The following is a 12,869-nucleotide window of genomic DNA, read 5'->3' as shown; positions in this document are numbered from 1 at the left end:
TGGCAGGAGCCTTTTGAATCAGCTTTCTCTGGCAAGATGCTCATAACACACCCCAAAAGGTTATCTAACAATAATGCAGAAAACATGCCTGTGACAAGGAGCTGAGCTAAATGAGGTAAAACCATAGGCTGTATCCAGACATGTGTGACATGCTCCCCATCCCTGAAGCAGTACCACCTAGAAATAATCTCTGAAGTAGTACTGCCCGAAAGTCAGTGTGGTAAGTGATTTAATCCAGACCACGAACACCTCCCTGCCATTTACAGAGTGCAGCAACTGTTCAGGAAAAAAAATCTCTTTTCTGTCCAGGATTGTCAATGCTCTTCTGTTGATCCATTGAAGGTTGCCACTGGATGCACACTGAAGCATGTGTGGTGGGGGGAGAGGACTTGGCTGACTAGTAGGTGGTTTATTTCTAACATCTGTGATTTGGGCATGGAGAGACACCTTTTGAGAGCTTTCAAGTTCAGGATTTCTTGATTTGTGTAAAGATCTACTGAAAAAGCATGTTGTTTACCAGAGTTATGGTCCTTCCTACCACAGTTGATTCCTATACCTGGAGATGATGTGCAGTGCCTTCCTGTCACGTGGAACTGATCTAAAAGTTAAAATGATCTGCTTTTCTTTAACTGAGTAATTGTTTAAGGGATTGGCTTAGCTCTTTTGGTGAATAGTTTGTTTAAGCAACTGAAGTAGGCCAGCCCGTTCCTTTGCTTGGGAAATAGCAGGTAGTTAGGCACACTTTCAACCTTTGTGTTTTAAAGAAACCTTTTCCATCTTGCTATGAACATACAGATTTACCAGGCTTTTTCTTTTGTTGTTTGTTTTTTGTTTAACAGAATACAGGTTTTCACATGGTCATTATTCAGCAATGTTTAATTCTTCACCCTCTTCCAGTTCCCATTATTGACACCTAGAAATGTCCACAGGCATCTCACACTCATAGAATCATAGAATAACCAGGTTGGAAGAGACCCACTGGATCATCAAGTCCTACCATTCCTATCAAACACTAACCAATGCCCCTTAGCACCTCATCCACCCGTGCCTTAAACCCCTCCAGGGAAGGTGACTCAACCACCTCCCTGGGCAGCCTGTTCCAGTGCCCAACGACCTTTTCTGTGAAAGGGTTCTCCTTCGAGATACCTCCAAGTTATCCTTGTAGGAATTACAAGGAAATGAAGTTGTCTTATCTCATCTAGGACAAATACTCTATATCACTGTCCTTTGAAAATGAGGAAGCTGTGTTGCTTCCTTGGGTAGATAGGGAGAGCAGCGCCCTAGTCCTGCATCCTCAGTCATGCTCTGTGGCTTATGTTGTTGGTGAATCCAAAAGGATGTGCAGTATGGAAAAGGAGGATTAATCTCCTTCCATGGAGCATCTGGGATGCTTGGCTTGTTACCTTGATTTCCTGTGTCAAATTGCGTCCAGGATAATTAATAGTGGTACTTCCTTTTCTGCTGGGCTGGACTCCTCATGGAGGTGCTGAACATTGACCTCTGATCCCTGAAATCAATTGGTATAAACAGTAGATTTTAAAAAATGTAGATAAAACGAGAAAAAGAACTTTAGGAGCAAATAAAATGCTGTATGTAAGTATTGGGTACCTAGTTCAAGTTTGTAATACATTCTTTATGAATGTTGACTGCAAGGGGTGGGAAAAATTTAAAATACCTGTCTAGTTCTCTCTTACATGTATGACTGAATGTTAGGTTTTTAGTTTGTAGCTGCTGAGATCACCGAATCTCCCATGCATGAAGCATGTATGAATTTCCCCGGTATTACTTAATCTGAAATATTCTTTTTCAGCTTGCAGTTTGGCAAGAAATTTCCCGGACATGTGGTGTAGCTCAGATGATTCATTGCCTTTTGCTTCTGCTTTTATAGGGTTGCAAAATCCTATAAAACAGCAGTTCAGCTTTTAATCTGAGCACGGTAGTTTGTGGAACAGCAGAGCAATCAAAAGTCTTTCAGACTGCCTTTGTCTTCTGAAATTAATTGCTTGATTTTTATTATGCATTTGCAGGAATTTGTAACTGTCTTGGTGCGAGACCCCAGGACACAGAAAGAAGACTCGTGGCATTCTTACATAGACTACGAGATATTTATTCATGTAAGTATAAAAATACCAGCACACATTCATTGGGCTCTTGTTGTTTCTGTCCAAGCCATGGTTCTCTTTGGGGTATTATTGGTATTTCTTCGTATGGCTTCTGGGAGGCTGGAGGGTATTATTCTCCTTTTAACTACTGAGATGTTGTGGAACAGGTAAGGTGGGTTGGCCAAAGGCCATGTAGGAGGTCTGTGAACTTGGTATTGTGTCCAGAACGTCTTGCAACAGAGGCTATTTTTAGCTTTGCTTACCAGCTAGAATACTGTCACAGTCAGTGATGTATTACCAGTAGAGAAGGATTTTGGTGTTCAGGTGTGCATGGGAAAACTTTCCTTTCAAGAAAGTGTCTAGGTATTTGTACTTTAAATTCTTGCAGTTGTTCTTCTTGCCAGGTTATTTGGTTGCTGCAGTGTGGTTGTTTTCAATGTGCCTTGACATTCATATTATGCTTGTGCTTGGATATATCAAGTAATTACATTTAGGTTTATGCTTGTAGCTGACCATGTGTTAGTGGTAGTGCACTTAGACTTACAGTTCTCTTGAGTCTTAAATTTGTCATATACATAACTTTGTTTTGTTGATTATTCTTCAGCGCATGATACGTGCAAGGAATTATCCTAATTCCCTAAAGTGCAGTTTGGGGATTTTAATTGCAGTGTCAAGAATTTTTTGTGAATTGTATTAAGTATTAGGAGAAGAATTTGAGAACACTGACTTGTACAGATAATGATTGACACAAGATCGAAATTAAGCATAAAGTGTAATGACTGCAAGTAGTCAAATGATGGCTTATTTAATGTCCATTGTAACAAGTACTTCTCTCCTGTTTGGCAATCAGAGCTGTGAAACTTACATTTTGTAATGTAGTTTAAGTACTGATTCAAAAGCAATTATATTTCTGACATCTGGTGAATAGAAATTCTGTAGATTTAGCCAGGTGGATGCTATGTTACTGTTTCATTGGCATTGATGTTTCTGGATGGAGGTATATTATTGACTTTCCCAGTGACTGCTAAGTTGGAATGATGTCATTTAGACCCAGTGTTCTGTAATTCAGTACCAAGTGTCTCTGAAGCTGACAAGCATCAGATCAGGTCCCTACCAGTGCGTGTTGCCAGAGTTTCCAGAGACCAAGTCTCTAGGTCGGTCTTTCCATCCAGGCTACTCGATGGATGCAAAATCTTGGGTCTTCCAGGCTCTTGGAGCAGTTGGGTTCCCCTCACACCAAGCTCTCTTTGAGCATTTGGCTTCACAAAGCATAAGAGGTCCCAGGTACTTGTCTGCTTCAGAAAGCTGGCATCCTTGGGCCTTCTGCAGCCTGAAATCATGTGGCTGTCTAGGAGCTGTGGCTCCTGGCAGACAATTGAGAGTGGATTGGGCTGTAGGGAGGTATATAATGAATTCCTCTCTGGTAGGTGGAGTTTCTCCACAGAAAAATTTGGCAAAAAGCATTTAATTTCTATGAATTGTTTCCCTTTTGATGAATTGGCATTTTCTAGTGGACTATCACTGTTCATTGGGAAAACTTCCAAATGCTGCTGCTTGCAGAGAGTGGTCATGTTGGTTTCTTTCATTTGATTTAAGTAGGATTGCACACTGGAATAACTCTGCTAACTATTTGCAGGATTACAACTAGAACAGCTAAACATGCTCTTTTTTTGCCTGCAAAGATTGTCATTATCTGCTGAAACTTTTTTCTGAGGTCTTTTCATCGTCAAGTGATGAAAAATATTTCCCAGTGAAGTGAGAAGTAGAAACTGTCACCAGTCCTGTCTGAGAAGTCCTTAACCTAAACCGAATTCATGTGAAGCTTTCTATTGATGTCTCAGGGATTAGCATCTCAGATGTTGCTTTTTTTTTTTTAATATCATGCTTGCACTTGAGCTTAAGCTGATTTACAAAGTAAAATGTTTTTTATTTCCCAACAGACAAACAGTATGTGCTTTACAAGGAAAACATCCTGTGTTAGACGACGCTTTCGAGAATTTGTTTGGCTTCGGCAGAGGCTTCAGAGCAATGCGGTGCTTATGTGAGCAACTTTATTATGGCTATTTAATAATCTGACAGTGAAGAGGAGGGTTGTTTCATCTTAATTTTGAGAACTGCAGAAATTGGAGCTGGAAAACGTCCTGCGTTTCTCACTAGCACTTACTAGCGCAAGTTTTTTCTGCATAGGGCATTTTCTCTGCTTTAAACCCTGAAGAATGTGGTTTGTACTCATAGCCTTTGTTTGGTGACCCACCCTCTGATTTGTAACATATTTGATCTGTGTTTCCTTTTGCTGCACACAGGTAGCAGAAATAGCTATCTAATGTAGGTATACATGCCTTCTCTCTGCACTTTTAGGATGTGCCCAGGTTTTGTAAAAACCATGAGGCACCCAGCCAGACATGCAAGCAGGCTTAACAACTGGACCAGAAAATTCAGATTAATTTATTTTTCCCTTTTGAAATGTGTGAGAAGCCCTCCCGTTTCTTAGCCTTTTGTTCCAAAATTTGATTTCATGAGGTTCTGGAACATGACTCATGTTGTTCACATACTTGGAGTTTTGTCAATCGCTTATTGCATTTTTCTCTGCTGTTTCGCATTTGGTTTTAACAATGTTTTTTCTTCTTGTTTGTAAAGACAATTACCTGAACTGCCATCTAAAACTCCCTTTTTCAATATGAACAATCCCCATCATGTGGACCATCGCCGACAGGGTCTGCAAGAATTCCTGGAAAAGTAAGTACCTCCTATTCTAGAGATGTTGGCATTTTTATGATGTCATCAGTTTTCTGGTTTAAAATAGCTCATCTCTGGTACTTGAGAGCCACCGTGTGGTCATCTATACTTGTTACACATTTGGTTTATTTGCAAAGTCATATTTCATACACGTGACTTCATCTCTGTTGGTTGTAAGGAAACGTCAGCTGGGGCTTTTCCATTGTGTTTTGTAGCATTGGTTATAAATAATAATTTTGGGTTTATATCACTTGCAGTTTTGTACTAAGGGTGGGAGATCTTTCACCATGATGTCAGTTTCTAGCTTTCAAGAATGAGCTAGGTATTCTCACATAGCAGTAGATTTATCTTGCTATTTGTTAGTGGTAAATCAGTTTTTGTGGGCTGAACCACTGGTAACCTTGGAGAGTTCTGCAGTGAGGTCTCCTAACACAGATCACAGAATCACTAGGTTGGAAAAGACCCACAGGATCACCAAGTCCAACCACAAAACCATGTCCCTCAGCACCTCATCCACCTGTCTTTAAACACCTCCAGGGAAGGTGACTCAACCACCTCCCTGGGCAGCCTGTGCCAGTGCTTAATGACCATTTCTGTGAAAAATATTTCCTATAAAGATATTTTCTATAATGCCAGTTACTTTGTTTACCTGTCCCACTAACACAAATAAGCTCGAGAATCTATCACCACATTCAGTACAGCTGCAATCTGTATAAAATCATTCATCTGTGCAGCTATGTAAAGGGTTAGCATAAAGGAACTGTGTAGTCATAGCTAGAGTCTGACCTGCATCATAAGGGAGCACCGTATGAGTTTCAGTACTGCATCCCTCGCTCGCTCTCTTGTAACCACTTTACTTTCTACAGTGGCAGAGACCCTGCTGGGGTAATTTTCTGCTTTCTCTACCATTCTTGTAGTACCCTGACACTACTGGTGTGAGAGCAGGCAGCTCACAGCTGCTGGGGCAGGAATCATGCCATTTACAGACTATCTTTAGCCACGGCTTAGGTTAAGGCCATCGTGAAGTGCTGCAAGGAGAGACTGTTCATCTTTTGGTATCAATGTTTCCATGAATCAGAACTGCATAAGCAAAGGAAAAAGCAGACCATCCAAACAGCCTCGTGGTCAGTGAGTAGAGGAATATTGGACCCATGATTTTTCCAGTCAGTGTGATATAGTTATAAGCCTCCATAACAGACAAGAAATCACTAGTCCTGAGGCTGTAGGGCTTAACAGGTGAAGGCAAGGAGAGCTAACAGCTGCAGGAGCTGCAGGAATAAAATTTCTGTATATAGTTACATAGGCTCTGTGGCCAAAGGATAGCCAATAAATACTACTTGATGGTGTGAGAGACAGGGAAGGGAAAGGAGAAAAAGATCAGCTATTTTTTTGCACCTCAGGAAAGAAGAATGGTGAAATAGTGTGACTGTGCTTCTTGAGGTGATAACATTAATGATCAGCCAAAGGGCATTGTAGTTTGGTTCCCTGTGTCTGAGCAGTTCTAGCTTGGAGTACTGCATTTCCAAAATCATTCTCGGTTTAAAATGACAAAGAAGCCAATCTGGTAACAAGTTAAAATATGTCAGCATCAAAAATCATTACAACCCTGTGCAAAACAGAGGTAGATTGTCTTAAAACATATCCTCATTCTCCAGTTTTGTGGGTGTCTGTAGCTTAAATGGTTACTGAAAGCTGAAAATGACAGCATGTAGAGCATTTTAACTTGCTGCTGTTAGTGCAGGAGTGGGAGAAGAAGCATATCTGTTGTAAGGTAACGATTTAAATCTTTGAACTTGGATGCTGTTTAGAAAGGTATCAGCTTTCTCTCAGCCCTGGGGAATAGTCGGAAGGAATTTCAAGGATAGGGTTACATGCTGTGCCATTGCCCTCTGCTGGTTAGCACTTCTGCAATGCTTACTGAAGGGATCTTTTTACTGTCTCAGCTAGTGTACGTGATGATTTTTTCCTCCTTTTTTGAATCTGAAGCAAAGATTGTTATTTCTTTCTCTGAAATTGAATTTGTGGGACTCATTAACAAAAGCGTATACACACACGCACACACACGTACGTACATAGCTACTAAAGCTCTAGGTCTGGATGCTGCATGTTCTCTAGTGTGGCAATGGTAGGGGAAGATGGACCTCCCTGTTACGTTAGGAAGGGGGCAGGAAACGAGACAGAAAGTAGTTGTGTTGGGTGGTATAACCCATAACTGCAAAGCCGAGTGCTCCGTTTGCCCCAGCAATAAGGGCAGTTGCAGAGCACAAGCTCACAGCCCCACTGTGTTTCTTTGTGACAGTGGGAAGAAATGGGCTTTGAGTCTATGTGGACCTGTCAGAGAAGGAGTTTGGAAGTAACGTTTTTCCAATGTTTGCACATGATGTGGGCACCCCAGCCCCTCTCTGCACTTGGTGCATAGTAAGGTTGTCAGAATCCAAGCCACCTCTGAAAAGGAGATTAGATCTTTCAGTCTCTGTGCCCAGTGCCTGTTGCTGTGTGAACAGGTTGCTGTAGTGTCTGCCTGGGCAGGAGCCACATGTCTGAGGAGTAGGGATTGGGCACTGGAAGCTCTCTGGTGTTCAGTTTCTGGCCCTGTGAGCTCCTCCATATTACCTGTATGTGGGCAGCTATTGAGTTCTCTTGTCTTCCTTCATGTGTCACTCCAGAAGAAGTTAGTACAGGGCAAGATGTGTACTTAGAGAGCTTTTGTGAGGCTTCTCTATACTGAGCACAGGAGCATGAGAATTAGGTCAACAGCTGGACACTAAACCAAAGCATTAGATTTCTTTGGTGAAATCTGGAAACAGATGTCCCATTTTGGTGTGGATCTACTGCACAATTGCAAGGTAAGACCTGCTTGTCTAATAGATCATTATCTCTTGAATGATGAAGAGCTGTAAAGCTCACTTCTTGTCTGAGCATAATTTAATATTTCAAGAGGTCATTTGCATTAACGGAAGTCAGCTAGCCCCTCTTCAATTATGAATTACTTTGTAAGAATAAGGAAAATGGTGGTTTTCCTGGAAAGCATCCTCATTCCTTTGAGGATGTCTGTAAATTCACAGGAAAAGTTTACTCTTAAATTGGAGGTCAAAATTAAAACACTATCTTATGATAATAGGCTCTTTGAGATCCTCTTTGCTTTAGTTCCTTTATAGCTGCACAGGTTTAACTCTGGGGTTTAGATTACTTTCACAGAAAATCATTTGTGCTCACTTATTAGAAAACTAAGAAAAACATTTTAAATGAATTTGGGTTCAATTTCTGACCCTTTTTAACTGAGCACAATAGAATCCCCCAAAATTGTGTGGTTTAGGAAAAGAATTAGTCTTCAGTCAGTTTTCAAGCATGCAGTTTATGATGGGGTGGAAGATGTACCAGGAGTGTTGAGAAATGGAGTGTTTGGATCCACAGGAGGTGAAGGTCATGCTGATCTGCGTGGCTGTGCATTAGTCTCACTCGGTGCCAAACAAGCCACCCAAAACTCAGATGCTTATGGAGTTGGCAGAGGTTTTGCTGCCCTCCTCACTCTCCTCACCACAGTCCCACAAGCAGGAGCTGGTGCAGGGTTGGAGGACTCTTTGCCAGAGGTGTCTCCACTCAGGGATGCCCAAAGTGGGAGACTGGCTACAAAGGGGATGGGTGCCAGCTTTCTGGGGCTCAGGTAGGAGCATGGGTGGCTCTGGGGCAGGTAGGGTCACATCGGGTGAGTGGTGGCTGCCTCTTTCCAGTGGAGCCTTGATAATATTTCCTACCTGGTGAGTGAAGGGAATAATGCCTAGCAGGCTTGTGTCACTTAACGTATACAATTAGGAAAGGATTATCAGATGCCCAGCAGTTGCTTTGCAGTTGCTTGCTCTCAGTGATGTTTTCTCCCTTATCAAAAATGAAGAAGGAAACACAGTTGGCCTCTTCTGAGGGGAAGCTGGGGCTTTGTTTACTGTGGGCTGTGGGCTGGGGTGAGGAGCTGGATGCTCAATAGAGGGCACCATAGCACTGGCTGTCATCCCCCCTGCCTCTCCACTCCTCTGTTTTTTTTCCTTCCCCTTGCTCTTGTGATATGATGTAAACGGGCAGAGTAAATTTGTTGAAAACAACATCGGAGTGTTAACCTTCCACACACATGCAAGTGTGCATCTGTCATTGTATTAGGTTACAGTAGATACAGGAAATCTTTAGTTAGGATTAAGTTGTGCTGTTCAGCCATATGTTGTTCTCCTCCAGCAGAACAGTGTATAATATACCTAATAAAATCATGCTGAAGAAAACCAGATTTTGGACCTTGTCCAAATACGACTAAACACATGTTTTGTCTTTTACAAATGTTCTTGCCGTAACACAGGGAAGGAGAAATACTCCTTGTATAGTATCCAGCATTTCCTCAAAAATGACATTTCTTCTGGTTGTAAAGTGACATTTTTTTGTCCCTGTTTCCTTAAAGGTCTAGAGGTCACGAGCATTTACGGAAAGCTTACAACCACAGATTCACATGGCCACGAATAAAAAGTGATTTTATTATCTCTAATTCAAATGTAGAGCCTTATCCTGCAGCCTCCTTAATCACATAAGTAGTCATTATGCATGTGAGCAGTCTGGCTGAGAGGAGTGAGATCTCTGACAAGTAATGACTACTGATAGGATCAAGACTTGCAGGATTCAGCCTTTCCTTCGTATCCCAGGCGTGCATAGAAAGTCTGTTGTTCTCTTAAATATGCCCAGTCAGTTTATAGAAATTATCACCATGAGCCATGACTCTTCCATTAGCACGACGGCAGCGAGAACTGATTTACATTGCTGTAACCACAGCTTTGCACTGACACTGGCTGTAATAAAACTGTTGGAGAAATACTGGGAGTGCTACCAGTTGTGTTGAAGTTGTGCATACGTTCAGCCTCTGCGAAGACATCTGAGTATTAATATTATGACACTCTGCCTCTCCTCTTGCCTTTTTAATTTGTCAGGTGGTGTTTTGTAATTTTTACTTTTAAAGACCTTGGAGCCAAATCTATTTTTCAGATATACAACCCTTCAGACAGTGAATCCCCAGGACAGTGAAAGCCCTGGAGAGCAACCACTCTGCCAGTGCTCAATACTACTAGTAACATCTGCTGACAAATGTATGGTTATTTCCTCAGAGGAGGAGTATTTTGAACGGGAAGGCATAACACTTAAGGATGGCACAGAATTTATTTTTCATTTTGATTGCTTGAAGGATGCAATTAAAAAGCAATCTAACCTGTTGGTTCAGAGGGGGCAGGAAAAGCAGAAGTTATTTTTTAATTAAAAGAAAGAAGAAATGCTTCAAGGGTATGTCCAGGTGAAAGGTGTTCATATATTTTCTTTTAGAATGGTTTCAAATGATTTGTAAAATACACTGAGTATTTGATCCCTTCTATCCCCTTATGAACACACACACATACATAAACACACACAATTGTGATTAGCTTTATGAACATCTTTCAATTTCTTTGCCTTGGATTCTCTTCTCTCCTTTTGCCTCCAGATGGCACTATAAAGCAGAAAAGAAAATCACTGTGAAATAATGAGTCCAATGTAAAGTAAAATTGGAAATTGAATTATAGCTGCAGAAAAAGGACAGTAGCCTTGAGGTCCTGATCAGTCTGTACTCTTATCACTTTTGTTTGCTGTTCCATGTGTTAGGTTACTGCCGAGTTAATAACAGTGCTTTAGCAGTTCAAGGCTTAGCAGAATTGTACTGGACATGAAATAAAGCTAAAATGAATTTGTGTCCAATATCATTGACATTAGTGCTCATTACTTCTCTGGTGTAATGCCTCAAACCATCTAAAATCAATTTTAAAGATTACCCATTATTTTATAAAGAAAATAAAATACATTTCAAACAGCAACAGAGCTGTAAGTGTAGTGTAATCTCATGAACAGTTAGTTACTTGTGTTTTCACTGGTTGACAGGAAACTTTTGAAGGTCCAGCAAGAGGAAAATCTGTGAAACTAAATGCCATCCACAGAATTTAACATCTTGGCGTTTTGCTGGGTTACTTGGCATTAGACACGCAAATGGTAGAATTGCAGAAATGTGCATCCCCTCATTGTGCTCGTAAGCCTGGGAAAAACAGTAGTTACTGCAGTAAACTCCAGCGTGTTATTTGTCATATTTTTCAAGGGGAAGAGGAAGGAGAATGTTTACTTCTCCAAGCGTGTCAACTATAAAGGTGGATTTATTGTTTGGAATGATACTTTTTCTTTTACTTTTTGTTGCAATGTTTGCCTTTGTGTGGAATTTATGTTTATCAAGTCAAGTCCGAAATCCTCTTTTAGCGGCCAGTGAGTGATGGCTTTTCAAACTTTATTCATGAAGCTGTTGCTGTCACGGTGCGTGGATCTGTAAATTCTGTGGTTTTAATCCCTTTTACAGAGCATTTGCTGGCTTCTTTTAAACTGTGAAGTTTTCCTGTATATTAATACACTGCATGCATTGATTTTTACAAATGTCTTTTTATTATGTTTCTTTTTAAGTAAAATTTTGAGAATTTAGATTGGATTAAAAAGGCTCTCTCTAGGTATGAAGCTGTGCTTATTTTGAACTTTAGCGAAATCTGCTCCTTCAGAGTCTGAATTTCAAATGCACCTGGTACATCATTAGGGTCATTGCAGACATTTCCTCATTGGAAAGTGTCAAAGTTTGAATTATTTACTTGAGACGGTATGTGTTTACCTAGGCAAATGAAATGTGTGTGTATACAAATATCCTGCATTTTCAGTTAGATAGCTCTTATTGCTTATTTTGATTTGACGGATTTTCATAGGCTTAGACCAACCCAGGAATCCTTTAGTGTATTTATTAAACGTTATTGTAATATTGGCCACTTTAGAGAACATTTTTCAGAATGTATTTGTGTTTTAAAACATTTCAGTCCAAACACTCCATTAATCTTATTTGAGAGAAGGAATTAATCAGTTACACTTTTCATTTCAGTCAGAGTACCTATTGAATGCAATATTTCTTTCTTGCTCTTACTAGTTCTTACATTAATGTCATCTCTTGTTTCCTATTACATAGCAATGACTTTTTTGGTAACAACTGTAACCTACCTAAATGGGTAGAAATAAGTAAATATTGACTCTCGATAGTTTTGATGTGTTTAAGGATACTTTAATTTTCTGTGGAGCGCTGTTTGGCATGGTCATAGGTTCTGACTTTATTATGTGAATAAAATTACACGTACTTATAAATGAATGCTTGTTAAGTATTCTATGTTTTGTGTATTTAAGAACGGCTGCTTTAGAGAAATATTGCAGCACAGTTGCATTTTTTTTTTAAATAGTGATAATGATTCTGAATTCTCAGTCCTTGTAAAAGTATCTCTAAAACTTTGTGTTACTGAAGTGTGTTGCGTTATATTTACTCTCACTTGATATAAGTAAATACTCTGTGCTAAATTTATTTGAAGAATTATTTTAAAGTATATATAAATGAAAGATGAAAATGGACTTTTCAAAGGAATAACTGGAACAAAGTAGTATTTAAGATTCTCTGAAAACTGGTTACAAATAAATTTAAATCAGCGTTCAGTATTAGCATTTTCATTCTAACTTAATTGCATGCATATTTATAAAAATGTAAATGATTTTGGCTAGTTTTGGCTCTGGGTACAGGTATTTTGAAGTCCTGGTGCTGCATGTGTCTGAAGTTCTTTGTCTCTTTGCATACTTTTCCCACCAAAAAAACCTGGCAACTTGTCATTTTTAGAAAAGCTTAGATATTTAAACAAAAAAAAAAGTTGTCAAATGGAGACTAAATTTTTGTAAGAGTGTATGCCTGAACTGCCTAAAAATCATTAATTGATCCATGTGGCAATAACAGATGGTTAAATGGAAGAAATGTCCTTGAAGTTATTCTAATAGCAGATGTGCTTAACTATTAACTTCGTGGTTTTACTCGCCTAAAATTCCAAATAACGTAATAAGAATGTAACACACACCTAATCATTTTAACATGTTCGTTACCTTCTGTTAGTGATTTAGGATTCGTCTGAAAACTTAAAAGCA

At 39.8% G+C, this 12,869-nt stretch overlaps 2 protein-coding genes across 2 annotated transcripts in view; both read left to right on the top strand.

Annotated features, from left to right (window-relative positions):
* Window positions 1–12,869, top strand: part of NFE2L3 (NFE2 like bZIP transcription factor 3) — a 280,625-nt gene that overhangs the window by 79,296 nt on the left and 188,460 nt on the right. The window lies entirely within an intron of this gene.
* Window positions 1–12,869, top strand: part of SNX10 (sorting nexin 10) — a 34,691-nt gene that overhangs the window by 18,897 nt on the left and 2,925 nt on the right. Inside the window, exons 3-5 of the mRNA XM_069860238.1 lie at window positions 2,028–2,114; window positions 4,043–4,143; window positions 4,740–4,838. Of these exons, the coding sequence (XP_069716339.1) occupies window positions 2,028–2,114; window positions 4,043–4,143; window positions 4,740–4,838 (287 nt within the window). The remainder of the gene's footprint in view (window positions 1–2,027; window positions 2,115–4,042; window positions 4,144–4,739; window positions 4,839–12,869) is intronic.

This window comes from Phaenicophaeus curvirostris, chromosome 6 (genome assembly GCF_032191515.1).
Source record: "Phaenicophaeus curvirostris isolate KB17595 chromosome 6, BPBGC_Pcur_1.0, whole genome shotgun sequence".
Lineage (NCBI taxonomy): Eukaryota > Metazoa > Chordata > Aves > Cuculiformes > Cuculidae > Phaenicophaeus > Phaenicophaeus curvirostris.
The sequence above is the reverse complement of the archived record's forward strand: the minus strand, read 5'-3'. Positions and strand labels throughout refer to the sequence as shown.